At 44.4% G+C, this 14,010-nt stretch overlaps 1 protein-coding gene across 3 annotated transcripts in view; it reads left to right on the top strand.

Moving 5' to 3' along the window:
- The window catches only part of Srgap1 (SLIT-ROBO Rho GTPase activating protein 1), a 274,632-nt gene that overhangs the window by 208,809 nt on the left and 51,813 nt on the right, over window positions 1-14,010 (top strand). For all 3 annotated transcript variants that reach the window (XM_051170099.1, XM_051170098.1, XM_051170100.1), the window contains exons 8-10: window positions 658-759; window positions 11,654-11,851; window positions 12,370-12,454. In XM_051170099.1, the coding sequence (XP_051026056.1) occupies window positions 658-759; window positions 11,654-11,851; window positions 12,370-12,454 (385 nt within the window). The remainder of the gene's footprint in view (window positions 1-657; window positions 760-11,653; window positions 11,852-12,369; window positions 12,455-14,010) is intronic.

The raw sequence follows: 14,010 nt of genomic DNA, 5'->3' as shown, positions 1-14,010 counted from the left end.
TGCTGCTTATATCTAAGTCTGTTTAAAAGTGAAGCTTCAAGGTGGCTGTTAAAAGTGAAGACAGCCGGGCATGGTGGCATATGCCTGTCACCGCAGTCCCCATATGCTTGTCCTAGCATTTGGGAAGCAGAAATGGGAAGATTTTGAGTTTAATGTTAGCCTGGGCTACATAGTAAGGCCCTGTCTCAAAAAAAACTAGCAAAACAAATGTATATTTATAAATGGAACAATTGAAACCAAGAGACTTGCCACCTACACCACTGCTGTAGGTGGCATTTGAGTGTGAGATGTGAGGGTTTGGTGGGCAAAGATCACCAGAACTCATGGAAAAGCCAGCCCTGGCAGGCTTGCAATGCCATGGCTAAGGACTGGAACAGGGTGGACAAAGACAGGCCAGACCCAAGGCTTGCCAGTCAGCCAGCCAGCCCATCCTCTAGCTGACGTGGTAATCTCTAGGTTCAGTGAGAGGCCATCTCCAAGCAGTCTGGAAAGCAAAAGATGGGAGATGCTCCAAGTTGACTGCAGGCCTCTGAGTGCACACAAACAGGAAGACCCATGCATGCATAGACACACATTCACACCTGAAACCAATAAGACTCGTGTGTCTGAGGCTGGTGGGTGGTGCCTGTCATAACCGCACTTTCCGCTTTGCATCAGGTGTGTCAGGTCAGCGCCCAGCAGCCTGTCCAGGCAGAGCTTATGCTCAGGAACCAACAGCTTCAGTCCCGACTGGCCACGCTCAAGATTGAGAGTGAAGAGGTGAGCATGGTCCCTGGGAGGAGGTGAGCATGGTCCCTGGGAGGAGGTGAGCATGGTCCCTGGGAGGAGGTGAGCATGGCCCCTGGGAGCAGGTGAGCATGGTCCCTGGGAGCATGTGAGCATGGTCCCTGGGCAGAGGTGAGCATGGTCCCTGGGAGCAGGTGAGTATGGTCCCTGGGCAGAGGTGAGCATGGTCCCTGGGAGGAGGTGAGCATGGTCCCTGGGAGGAGGTGAATATGGTCACTGGGAGGAGGTGAGCATGGTCCCAGACCCACAGGGATCTGAATTCATACTTAAGCTAGAAGACATCCTCACACATCCTCATTATCAGTGTCATTCTGGAAGCAATCTCCTCACCACACCCTTCCTTATCAGGGTTCCTACAAGAATCTTCACAGAGGACAAATGCAAGGCCTCCGCATTTGTCTCTTCTGCATTCTTCTCTGTAAATGAATACTCTACCAGAGATGACTGCATGTAAACATAGTTTGTCTTCTTAAACTATAGTTCACATTGAAAATAGCTCCCTGAATTATCTAATTCAGTGCATATGTCCAAAACCATAGTCATATGTAGAATGCAACATTTGCCTGACAAGTTAATTTGATCCTATCTTTTAAAATTAGCAATATAACCCCCCCCCCCTTTAAGCCTTTCTAAAGTTTCTACATTTTTGGTACCATATGTGGCATTGGTTATATAATTAGTGCAAAAAAAATTCACACTTGAAATGGTACTTGGATCGGGAAAGAAAATATTTGCTGACATGTTTCAAAGTATGGGCTATAAAATATGAATTATAAATATATACATTGAGGCTGGAAAACAATTGCATAATTCAGATGCTTGATTTTTGCCATCGACTGTATCAGACTTATGCTGTCCTAATATGAAAATAGGAAGCACAGATGTTTTTCCGTTAGTCAAGACTCTCCAGTGTAATTTATAGTAACCCAGAAACTGGTCAGTGTTTACAACAGCGTCTGCATTACTGGGTATTGGTGGGGTTTAGGGTTTAGATCCAGAACTCCATGGTTGTACTGCTTGCCGTCTCATCCCCTGACAGCATCCTTATCCAATGAGGGATTATCTCATCCTTGGCTGGGCTCAAGTCTTCTGAACCAACCATTCCATCCAGGAAATGGAATTCTCTAACTGGCCAGACTAGATGACGTCCTGTGATTGACAGCCACGATAGAAGTAATGTAGAGACAGGTAACTTCTAGAGTGGCAGAAGGTGGACTATAAAGAACAGACTCAGAGCAGCGAAGCAGATGATGGCTGGCGCTGGTGCTGGCGCTGGCACTGGGACTCGCTCACTTTGCTTCCACATCAGTCCTGACTGCCACGCAGAGGATGTGTGGTGACTCAGGCCTGTACTCAGGAGGTGGAGGCAAGAGGATCACGAGATCAGAGTCTTCTTGGGGTTATATAACAAGTTCAGGGCCAGCCAGGGATGCATCAGACCGTGCGAGAAAAGAGAGTAAAGAATAAGGAATAAGGAAGTGGACTGTTGGCTGCATAGTTACAAGGTGCTCGTTGCTGTCCTGAGAACCAGAGTTCAGCTCCCAGCACCCTCACTGGGGTGGGGGCGGGGGACGTCACAAATACCGGTAGTTCCAGCTCCAGGGTTTTCTGATACCTCCATGGACACCTGCACACTCCGCTGTATATACAGTCACAAAAACAAACAACAAAAATTAAAAACTAAATAGTTAAAACTTTTTAAAAATAAATAGTAAAGCAGATTTTCAGACTTCACCCAAATGCTGATGTATTTTTCATTACTCTGGGATGTTTTGACCCACAAGTAAAGAAAGGCTGATGTGGGCCTGGAAAGATGGCTGAGCTGTTGGGATCACGCATTGTTCTTCCAGGGAATCCAGTGCATTTCCCAGGACCTGTGCAGGGCTGCTTATCCCTGCCTGGGACTTCAGGGAATCCAGTGGCCTCTTGTGGGTTCTGCAGGCGCACACACACACACACACACACACACACACACACACACAAAGAATGATGTGTTTCTACACCATTGTAATTTGATCAAAACCCACTGTTGAGTGTTTTGTTTGCTTTCATTCTTACTAGAGGAAACAAACCAGCCTTTACTCAAGATGCCACTTGAGTGGGGCATGGTGGCACACGCCTGTAATCCCAGCACTCAGGGAGGCAAAGGCAGGCGACCTCTGTAAATTCAAGGCCAGCCTGGTCTACAAAGTGAGTCCAGGACAGCCAGGGTTACACAGAGGGACTCTGTCTTGGGGGAAGGGGGGTTTGGGGGTGGGTGGGAGACACATACTGCCACTTGCCTTATTTCTATGACCCCTTTGGGGTCAAACGACTCTTCACTCTTTCACAGGGCTCACCTAAATCCATCAAAAAAGCACAGATATTTACACTATGATTCATAACAGTAGAAAAATTACAGTTATGAAGTAGCGACAAAACTAAGTTTATGGCTGGTAGTCACCCAAGATGAGGAACTGTATTAACGGGTTGTGGCACTAGGAAGGTTGAGAAACACTGGTGTAAAGTCCATGCACAAATGAGCCTTTCCAAAGGACATCATTGCTCTCCCTAAAGTCATGATTTAGAGCTAGAGTTTTGGCTAGGTGCCATGAAATACTCACTGGCCCACGGCAAAGTGCTGGTTCCTGCTGGATCCACAGTTTGTGTCTAGTGACTTTCAGTTGGTTGTTTTATTTTCATATCCCCTGCTATTTTACTTGGAAAATACTCTGTAAACTCCAGAAGAAAAAAAAAAAATGGTGTGCTATATACAAAATCAAAGCAGGTAGGCTACAGTCTTGTTTTAAAGTTTTGACTTGTTAAAAAAAATAAATAAATAAATAAATAAGCCAGCGACAAGAGAAGTGAGGTGCCTCACCTCTACTTTGCCATCCCAATCAACCCCCAGTTTTTGCATGGTGGCCAGTTCTGTGTTACCCATCAGGCTGCTGCACAGTTTGAGCCTGTTAACTCCTGATATGTACCACACTGGGCCTGACGAGGAGGCGGCGGCAGCATTGTGCTAGAAGAGGCAGGAGGAGCCTTTTCATTGTGAACTTTTAAAGGTTTGTGGTAGAGTCAGAAATACTAGAAACCACAGGGCAGTGATCATGTTGATGCCCCATGGCTTGTTGGGTACTCTAAGGAAGTGAGTGTCCCCCAAAAGAATGATTAAAGTGAGTTCCTAACAATCAGATTTCCAATGGCACTGAGGGTAGAGGGGTTTCTTCAGTAGACATGGAACCCTGGGATAATAAAACAGTTTGGCTCTCACCCCAGTCTCCCTTAGGGTGAGTTGATGAAGCTGGCATCATATAAAGCGAGTTGTGGAACTTTGTTCCCTGGTTCTGTCCGTTCCCCAAATGCTTGTGGAGCATGGATGAGAGTCCAGATGTTTTTCCAGGTGTGGGGGATGGAATGGCTCCGTCTTGGTGAGCTTTGCCTACCAAGAGAGGCAAAGGTAGCAGGTGTTGTGTGTGGAGCAGCCTACCTGGCTTTGCCTGTTGGAGACCCTTTGCGGCGCTCATCTCTACCATAAATAAGGAGCTTGCCTCTTCCTTCCTCTGAAAAGAGAAGAGACATAGAACTGACAAGTGGGTGTCAAACCAAAATATACAGGGAACAGAACATACAGGAGTTGTCTCATCTGTGCAGATGGTGAGGCCAAACTCTGCTGAGAAAACTTGAGCTTACTACATAGGGCCGTGACCGCCTGTTAAAGACCACTGTTGAGGACTAACTTCAAACATGTAGACAGCGCAGTTACACAGGGAATACGCCAAGTTGACAAGGGTGGCATACCAGATATCCTCCACATCAGATCTTTACATTATGACTCATAACAGAAGTAAAATTACAGTTATGAAGTAATAACAAAAATAATTTCATGCTTGGAGATATCTTAGGATCCTGTTGCTATGGAGAGCCACCATTACCACAACAACTCTTTAAAAAAAAAAATTTTTTTTTAATTGAGGCTGGCTTACAGTTCGGAGGTTTAGTCCATTATCATCATGGTGGGAAGCATGGAGGCGTGCAGGCAGATGTGGTGCTGAAGAGGGGCTGAGAGCTCAACATCTGGATCCACAGGAGGCAAGAAGTGACAGTCAGGCTTGAGCAGCATCTAAGACCTCAAAGCCCATCTCTTAGTGACACACCTCCTCCAACAAGGCCACATCTCCTCATGGCCTATGGGGGCCATTTTCATTCACACCACCACAGGGGTCACCACACACAAGGAACTATATTAAAGGGTGTCAGCAGCGTTAGAAAGGTTGCAAATCACTGGTGTAGACCGTCTGGCTACCTCAGCTGGCCAGCGCTTGAAACTCTGAGGTAACCCAAGGAAGAGAGACTTTTTTTTGGGGGGGGGGGGCCTGTGGTCAATTGTCTTTACACTGCTTCATTAAAACATGCACACACACACACACGCGCGCGCGCACACACACACTTAGCTGCTGTCATTTAAAAACAGGAAGTTAAAAAAAAAAAACAGAAGTTGTGTTGAGCAAGCTGGGGGCACACCTGTGATCTGGCACTTGGGCTCTTTCCAGAGACTGTCCTGAGGGCAAAACAAGTAAGCCAGTGTGCATAAATCATACAGGAGGGATTTCTGGTGGCTCCGAGGAAGAGTGCTCGTTGTGCAAAGATAAAGACCTGAGTTCGAATCCCCAGGACCCACCCTGTGAATGCAGAGCACGGCAGTCTAAGCCTCTAATGCCAGCACTGGGTGGGCGGAGACAAGTGCACCAGCTGACCAGTCTAACCAAAAGGGTGAGCTTCCAGCTCAACCAAGAGACACTGTCTCAAAGCAGTATGGAAGATGTCAATACAGAAAAATAGCCAGCATCCCCTTCTGGCCCCCACATATTGACATATCAATGGGGACACACACACACACACACACACACACACACACACACACACACACAAATGAGGATGATGATAGTGACGGTGTTGTTGTTTTCTAATCCCACAGAAATTTGCTTCTCCCATATCATTCATTTTTATCCACAGACTCGAGGATAAAAATAGGGTTGTGGTTTTTCTTATGTTCCCTGTCAATTCTTTGCATTTGCTTCTACCAAACCCACCCATGTTAACCCCCAAAACCAATGAGGAGTCCGTACAAGCACCGCGCTAGTTGTAGTATATTTATTTCGGTGAATCCCCTCTGTGGCTTATTACCACGGCTTGTGTGTCAGAAACTGGTGTTACTCAGAGAGCATCCCACGGGATGAGACGCAGTCCCAGCCGTAGTGTCTGCTGGCTTCTGTCACTCCCTTGTTCTTCCTGGCAACTCCAAATTTAACTGTAACACCACCCAGTGTTTCTAAGAAGGGAATTGAAATGCAGAAAGAAAACAGTTGGGTTTTCCTTCTGAAATGCAGAATGGTCCGAGTGAAGTGTTGTTTTATTATTAATAATGAGCATACTTTAACAAATTCGAAGCCACTGACCTGTCACTTAGGACAAACTACAGGCATGGATTTTAATTTTCATCCCTGGTGATTTGTTTGTTTGTTTGTTTAGGTTTAGGTCAGGTCTTCTTGGGAGGATGGGAGAGTTTCCTGTCTTGTTTTCAATAGCTGGCATTTGGAACTTGCTCTTCTTGTTTTTTTTTTTTTGTTTTTTTTGTTTTTGTTTTTGTTTTTTTTTTTTTTTCTTTTTTTTTTTTAATCCTTGTAATTATCCTTGTGTTTTAAGCAGAAACATATCAGAATTCCTTATATAAACTCTCTTTAACACTCCACTGTGCTGCTGTTTTAATGTTTCTGTGTAAGTTTTGAAATTACACTTCACCTTACATTGCTGTTTCTAGGCTCTGTCCTTGACCCCCAACATGGTTCACAAGTCAGCCTCTTACAGCGCCTTCCCTGACTCCCTAGAAAGCTGCGCAGATGCCCACACTTCTTGGTAAAATATCAGGAGTTTCAATGACTCTTTTAAAGAGAAGGTACTGTCCATTTAATAGTATTTCAGTATAAGGAACAGGCTTTCCATGTCTTAATGTGCATATAAAACTCCAAGAGCTATGAAAAATTACGTCTACCTTCAGGGATTATTGCTTTAATTGTGCGTAACTTAAATCATAAAAAGAATGTTTTAATTTGGAAATAATATTTACTTCGCATTCTCGTAGTTTTTAAGGAAGCTCACAGATCTAGCTATTGTGTTTGTCACTGTCAGAGCCATGTTTTGAGTCCTCAAGTGCGTTTTTTGGGTCTGTTTAAGATACAGCACTTTGAACGCATGTGCATCATGTCCTCTTTAGAAATGTTCCCACAAGTCACGAGGACACATCGGACTGACACAAGATAGGGAGTCTTCTAACCCAGGTCATGGGCGCGTAGTCATGACCTTTGAAGCTGCCGCCTGTAGTGATGGGTTTGTTATGCCTTTCCACAGAAGTATCTGTTCTTGGCACTGTGTGTACTCCGGGAACCATGGACTCTACTGCAGTCTCTGCATCGTTTTAAGTGGTCCTATTGCATGCTTGTTTTCGGCACCCGGACTTGTGTTGATGGCTCTTATTTCTTAACCACAAGTATGACCCTCCCTCCCTCCCCACCCCATGTGTGTGTGTGTGTGTGTGTGCATGCTATGACACACATGTGGAGGTCAGAAGACAGCCAACAGTAGTTGACTGTCTCCTTCAACCAAGTAGGATCCAGGCATCAAACTCAGGCATGGTGGCAAGCACGTTTACCCACTGATCCTCAGTGGCCTTATATTATTGTTGTTTTAGGTAATTTAAAAGATTTCCACTTCTTACAGTGATGGTCCAGGTAACTTAGTTGATTCTTACCTTCATGTTTTGTTGTCTAGGACAAAGCATATGTCAAAATGTATAGCCCATGACATAAGAGCCATACCCTGCCAACAGGAAGAGTTTTCAGTATTTTGAGCAGCAATAAAAATCCAGAGCCGTGCGGTGGTGGCACACGCCTTTAATCCCAGGACTCGGGAGACAGAGGCAGGTCAATCTCTGTGAGTTCGAGGCCAGCCTGGTCTACAAAGAAAGTTCCAAGACAGCCAAGGCTATTATACAGGAAAAGTCGGGGGTGGGAGGGTACAAAACCAGTAATTCTAAGTTTCTGGTGACCTGAAATCTTGGGAAAATAAGTTTTGTTTTTGAAGGCTGATAAGATTACCTTAAACCTCAATTTAGACCTACAAAGATGTCTAACAAAGATCAACAAGATGGCTCAGCTAGTACGGCATGTGCAACCAAGCCTAAAGGCCTGAGTTTAATTTCTGGGATGTACATAGTAGAGAGAAAGAACTGACTCCCAAAGGTTGTCGTGATATCCACATGCACACTATGGCATGGGTATTCCCACACATATACACCCAACAGATGATAGATAGATAAATAGATAGATCGATAGGTAGATGGATAGGTAGATAGATAGATAGATAGATAGATAGATAGATAGATAGATGTAAGAAACATTAAAAAAATAATATGTGTGAGAAGCATAGTTAGGTACAGGAGGTAGTTTAGACAAGCCATTAGTGATAGCCAGAAGAAATAATAAATACCAGAGACAGACCCACAGAAGCTGCAAGTAATGGAATTATCAAAAACCCACTACAGGCCGGGTGTGGTGGTGCATGCCTTTAATCCCAACACTCGGGAAGCAGAGGCAGGCGGATCGCTGTGAGTTCGAGGCCAGCCTGGACTACAAAGCGAGTCCAGGACAGCCAAGGCTGCACAGAGACCCTGTCTCGAAAACCCAAAAAAAACAAAACAAAACAAAACAAACAAAAAAAACCCACTACAGAAGAACTGCTTTCTGAATTCAAAGAGATTAAAAAAAAAAAAAAAAAAACAAGCTTATATTTCAGCAGAAAAAATGAGCAGTGAGATAGAAGATTAGGAAATACCCACATAGAAATTGGAGAACTTAGGACAGAAAAATCACCCCAATCAAGGTGGTTGTGTGGTTTGTAGATTAGGCACAGCTGAAGAGTGAATTGCCAAAATGGACAGATCAGGGGGGAAATTCATCAAAGTACTATCTGCAAACGCAAAAGAATAAAAAGTACAGAAGAGGAGAGAAGAGAAGGGTTAACAGGCAAAGAGAGCATAGTGCACTGTGCTGTTACAACTAGACCCTTGGAAAGAAAATTACAGAAACAGAGGCAGTAGCTTAAGAGGTGAGGAAAGCCAGAAGTTAGACAAGTCTCTCTGGTTCAAAAACACATCCCCAGCAGAGTCTGTCTCTACAGGCTGTGCCTATGTGCTGCCAAGCCTGACAGCCTGAGTTGATCCCTAGGATCCTCATGGTGGAAAGACAGAACAGACTTTCTCAAGTTGTCTTCTGACCTCCACACTCTCCCTGTAACACAAGTGCATTCACACATACACATGCATGAAACACACATGCAGATATGTATGTGTGTGTATGTATGTTCATATGTATATGTGTATCTATGTGTGTGTATATATGTATGTTCATATGTATATGTGTATCTATCTATGTGTGTGTGTGTGTGTGTATCAGTGCCTAGATATATCACTGTGAAACCTCAGAACCCAAGGATGAACCCAAGCTTTGAACAAAGAGAGAAAAATAAGACTTTACTCAAATCAAAGCAATGACAGGTCAATAGTAAGATTTTGTACTCAGCAGGAGTGTGGAAGCCAGAAGAAAGCGCAGTAATGCATCCCACACACTAAAGAATAAGAGTCAAGCAGGAGAGTGTCTTTTATAAGTGAAGATGAGACAAAAGGTTCTCAAGTGGATGAAAAAGACTCAACTAAAAAAATTAAAATCCCAGTGGAGGCTTCTTAAAATGGAGTGGAGATCAAAGAACCTAATCAGTACATGGACAGATCAAAATGATAATCGAATATATAAAACAATAATGCCTTTGTTACATATGTATAGCTGTTTACCTAATTTGTTATTTCAATGCATTATAAAATAGTTTCTGAGTTAGGAGGGACAAATGGAACTAAAGTTTCTAGACTATATTATATGAGAAAAGGAATAAAACCTTGCAGTAGACTTTGATAATCAAAGACTGGATGTGATCTTTGATAAATAAAAATAAATAAATTTTAAGGTGACGCTAGAGAGTAAAGCTCCTGGAAGGTGATGTTCCATACCCTTGTGACTGTGGAGTAGTTTCTTAAGGGCACAGAAAGCACTAATCAAAGAAAGGGACTGAAAAATTGATCCCATTAAAAAAAGATTCTGAGCCTGGTGCCGTGACACACCTGTGACTCGGGGAGGCAGAGGGAGGTGGATTTCTGTGAGTTCGAGGCCAACATGGTCTACAAAGTGAGTCCAGGACAGCCAAGGCTACACAGAGAAACCCTGTCTTGAAAAAACAGAAAAGAAAAAAGTAGAATGTGGAGTCGGCACATGGTCGTGCCAGCCACGAAAGTCAGTGGCCTGAGGTCGAGTCTCAGGACCTACATGAAGGGGAAGGAGAAACTGACTCCGCAAAGTTGTCCTTTGACCTCTAATGGAATACTGTCATACACACACACACACACACACACACACACACACACACACACACACACACACTAAATAAAATATAAAAATAAAAGCAGAAGCTATATTCATCTGGTCAGTAGTTTAGTAGTGAAAAATTGATGTCAAGCCTGGGCATGGTGGCACATACCTTTAATTCCAGCGCTGGGGAGGCAGAGGCAGGCAGCTCTCTGTGAGTTCAAGGCCAGCCTGGTCCACAAAGAGGTCCAGGACAGCCAAGGCTATGTAGAGAAACTCTGTCTAAAAAAATAAATAAAATAAAAATAAAAATAAAAAACTGAAGCCAAAAGCAGGAAAGTAATTAGTAACGTGAATAACAGGACTCATAGCCCAGTAGAACATTGATTGACAGGGTTCAATAAACTTTTTCCAGAGGAGAGTTCCAGGCTGCCTTTCATATATGATAATACGCTCAAGCTCATACAGCAGGAAGATACTTAGGTAAACCATGTGACACCACTGCATACCAGCACAGCGGCTTACATTGAAAGGACGGACAGTACCAACTGTTGACAAGGATATGGAGTAACAGGAATTCGCCACCATGGTTGTGGGAATATAAATAGCATCATTTTGGAGAATAATCTGTCACTCTTCCATAAATAGCAATTGTGTCCATGTATATGTGGAACAACAAAATTGTGTTCGTTGCACTATAATTCATAAAAGGCCAAAACTGAAAGTCAGCTATCAATCGTGGGTGAATTATGATTTGACCTTGCAATAAATAGCAAGTAGTCAAATACTATATTCATGAGAAACAAACCTCACTGACATTGAGCAGAAGAAATCAGATTAAAAGATATATTCTGTACTATTCGATTTCCATAAAATACTGCCAAAATATTAGAAATCGGGATGGTGGAGGGTCAGACGTATGTATGCCTTGGTAGTGGAATGTTTGCCCTTAAACACATATAAGCTCCTAGCTTTGGTACCCAATAAGGAAAAAAAGAAGCGAAGTAGGAGGGAGGTTAGTGGATGTACTGAGAGGAAGAAAAGTGTGGGGCTCATTTGAAGGACAGTGAGGGTGTCGATAATGTACTTTTAGTCGGAGAAGGGTTTACATAGGTGTGTTCACACTGAGATTATTCATCGGGCTATATACTTAGATGGTCTGTATTTTTTTTTTTTTTCTGTTTGTAGTTTTACTTTAATTTAGAAGTTAAGAGTAAATAAAAATGAAATCGAGAGTCTCCACTGAGAGGTAGAAGAAGAGCACAGATTGGTGACCTGAGGTCCACTTGGCCTGGCTGTCCTCCGCTACCCACCACACTCTGAAACATCTCCCCATAGCGGACCGACTCATGGAGCAGTACAGCAGAGTTCACAGACCAGTATGCCGATGAGAGAAATGTTAATTCTGTTCCCAGGTCAAGAAAACGACTGAAGCCACCCTCCAGACGATCCAAGATATGGTCACTATTGAGGACTACGACGTGTCCGAGTGCTTTCAGCACAGCCGCTCCACGGAATCTGTGAAGTCCACTGTGTCCGAAACGTACCTGAGTAAGCCGAGCATCGCCAAGAGACGCGCTAACCAGCAAGAGACCGAGCAGTTCTACTTCATGGTGAGCCCACTCCCTGCCCCCACCCCCGACCCCAACACCCTCAAAGTTCCCAATTCAGTCAGTCCGGGTGGAGGTTAGGAGTTAGAATCTCTCTAAAACAGGCTGGGGGTGGGGAGAGCTGCTACTAGGTTGAGACCCCAGATTTCTCTCTGAACCAGGAGGAAAAGTGGCCAATGAAAGCGTGGGACCTTCCTGTTCCCGCCCCCATCCTAGTGCTAGAGTTATTGATAACGCCAGGCATCTGAAAGAGGCTGCTTGCAGAGCAAACTCTTTTCCCCCTAGTCCAGGCTTTCTCCGCTTTGACATGGGTACTCTGGCACAGGGGAGTTTGCTAAAATCCAGCCTGTTTCAGCCGGTCTAGGGAGGAAGAGCCCTGAGCCGGCCCGGAGTCCGCTAGACCAGAGACTACACGTTGAGTAGCAGAATTCTAAGACAGCTAAGGCAGCCGGGCTTTAGCGTCCTCTCTGGGAAGTTCCTAGACACTGGGCAGTTTTCAGTTTCTACCTTGCCTTTTGCAGAAACTCCGAGAGTTCCTGGAAGGCAGTAATCTCATCACGAAGCTTCAAGCTAAGCACGACCTGCTCCAGCGGACTCTTGGAGAAGGTCAGGTACCGGGAGCAAAGGGGGAAAACGGTTTCGCCCACGTGTCCTGTCACCAGTGTTCTATCAAGGGCGTGACACGTGTCTGTGTGCGTGAGGCTTAGGCAGTAGCCCGTGTAGTTGCATACTTAGACTCGGTTGCTGTGTGTTCGCTGGTAGTTGTGTTCTCCCTGAAGCCATTTTAAAGGCGGGGGCGGGGGGGGAGTAAATCCAAGGAAGAGTAACTCGGGTGAGAAGGTTCCTTTGGAGAGGGACCCACACCTAGTGACCCCTGTCTCTGCCTTGGCCTTCTCTGACCTTCTGTCTCACCTCTGTCCATTTGAATGGGTAACCTGTTCCATCGGTTACCTTTTGAGATTCTAGAAACCAGTCTGTCCTGTCTGGGCAATCTTCCTTTTTTTCTTTCGTTGGACATTGTTGGTAGTTTTGAGATCTGATCCGATGGAATGTATAAGATATATCACACACACACACACACACACACACACACACACTTGCTGTGTCGGGTAAGGAAAACAATATCACGAACACTAACAAAGCATTCTCAGAGTCTCACATTGTTCTGAACTGTATTCTTAACTGGATACTGCTAGTTTCCTCATCTTTACATGTGAGGAAACTGGTGGGGGGTGCACTACAAGCAAAGGGGACCATGTAAACACCGGTGCTGCTTCTTTTTTGTCCTCATAAAATGCCTTCGCTTGCTTAAGTGTTTCGGGGCTTAAAGCTTCAGGTCTTTTGTCCACACTAAATCCTGCCGGGCAGTGTAAATGGTGAAAGAAAACACTGCAGAATGGGCCGGGAAATGAGAGGATGGAGTATGTGAATAGTTGAATTCAAAAGAGATGCCCCCGGTGGCGTAGAAAGCCACTCAGCCTTTATCAGCACTTGTTGGAAGCCTGGTGTGGTGGCGCACGCCTTTAATCCCAGCACTCGGGAGGCAGAGGCAGGCGGATCGCTTTGAGTTCAAGGCCAGCCTGGTCTACAAAGTGAGTCCAGGATGGCCAAGGCTACACGGAGAAACCCTGTCTCGAAAAACAAAACAAAACAAAACAAAACAAAACAAGCACTTGTTGGGATCTGAGTTGAGTTCCCAGCACCCACATGGTGGTTTACTCCAGTTCCTGGGGACTGGATGCCCTCTTCTGGCCTCTTTAGGCAAAACACATGCGCACGCCGCACACTCATGTGCATAAAAGTTGTTGCCTTATACCATTCTGGAAACTTTCTTGCCCATAACGCGGGGTATCTACCACTTACCTCATGGCTTTCTCCAAAGAACCTATCATCCTAAGGGAATGACCACATGGCAAAAGGTTTTGGAGATTTTGTTTTTTTGGTTTTTGTTTTTTGTTTTTTTCATGTATGACCTCAGACTCCCTGGGCTTCAAGTTGAAAGGCAGTTGTACCTAAGAAAAAAAGGGAGGTTTAAAAAAAAAAAAAAAGGGAGGTTTTATTTTAACTGTTAAAAAGCATCCAAGAAAAATAAAATAACCAAATGCAAAGTGTCAATTTTAAATAAACTCTGAATCAAAAGGTAAAACATATGAAGACCATTT

This window comes from Acomys russatus, chromosome 28 (assembly GCF_903995435.1).
Source record: "Acomys russatus chromosome 28, mAcoRus1.1, whole genome shotgun sequence".
In the NCBI taxonomy this organism is placed as follows: Eukaryota; Metazoa; Chordata; class Mammalia; order Rodentia; family Muridae; genus Acomys; species Acomys russatus.
The sequence above is the reverse complement of the archived record's forward strand: the minus strand, read 5'-3'. Positions and strand labels throughout refer to the sequence as shown.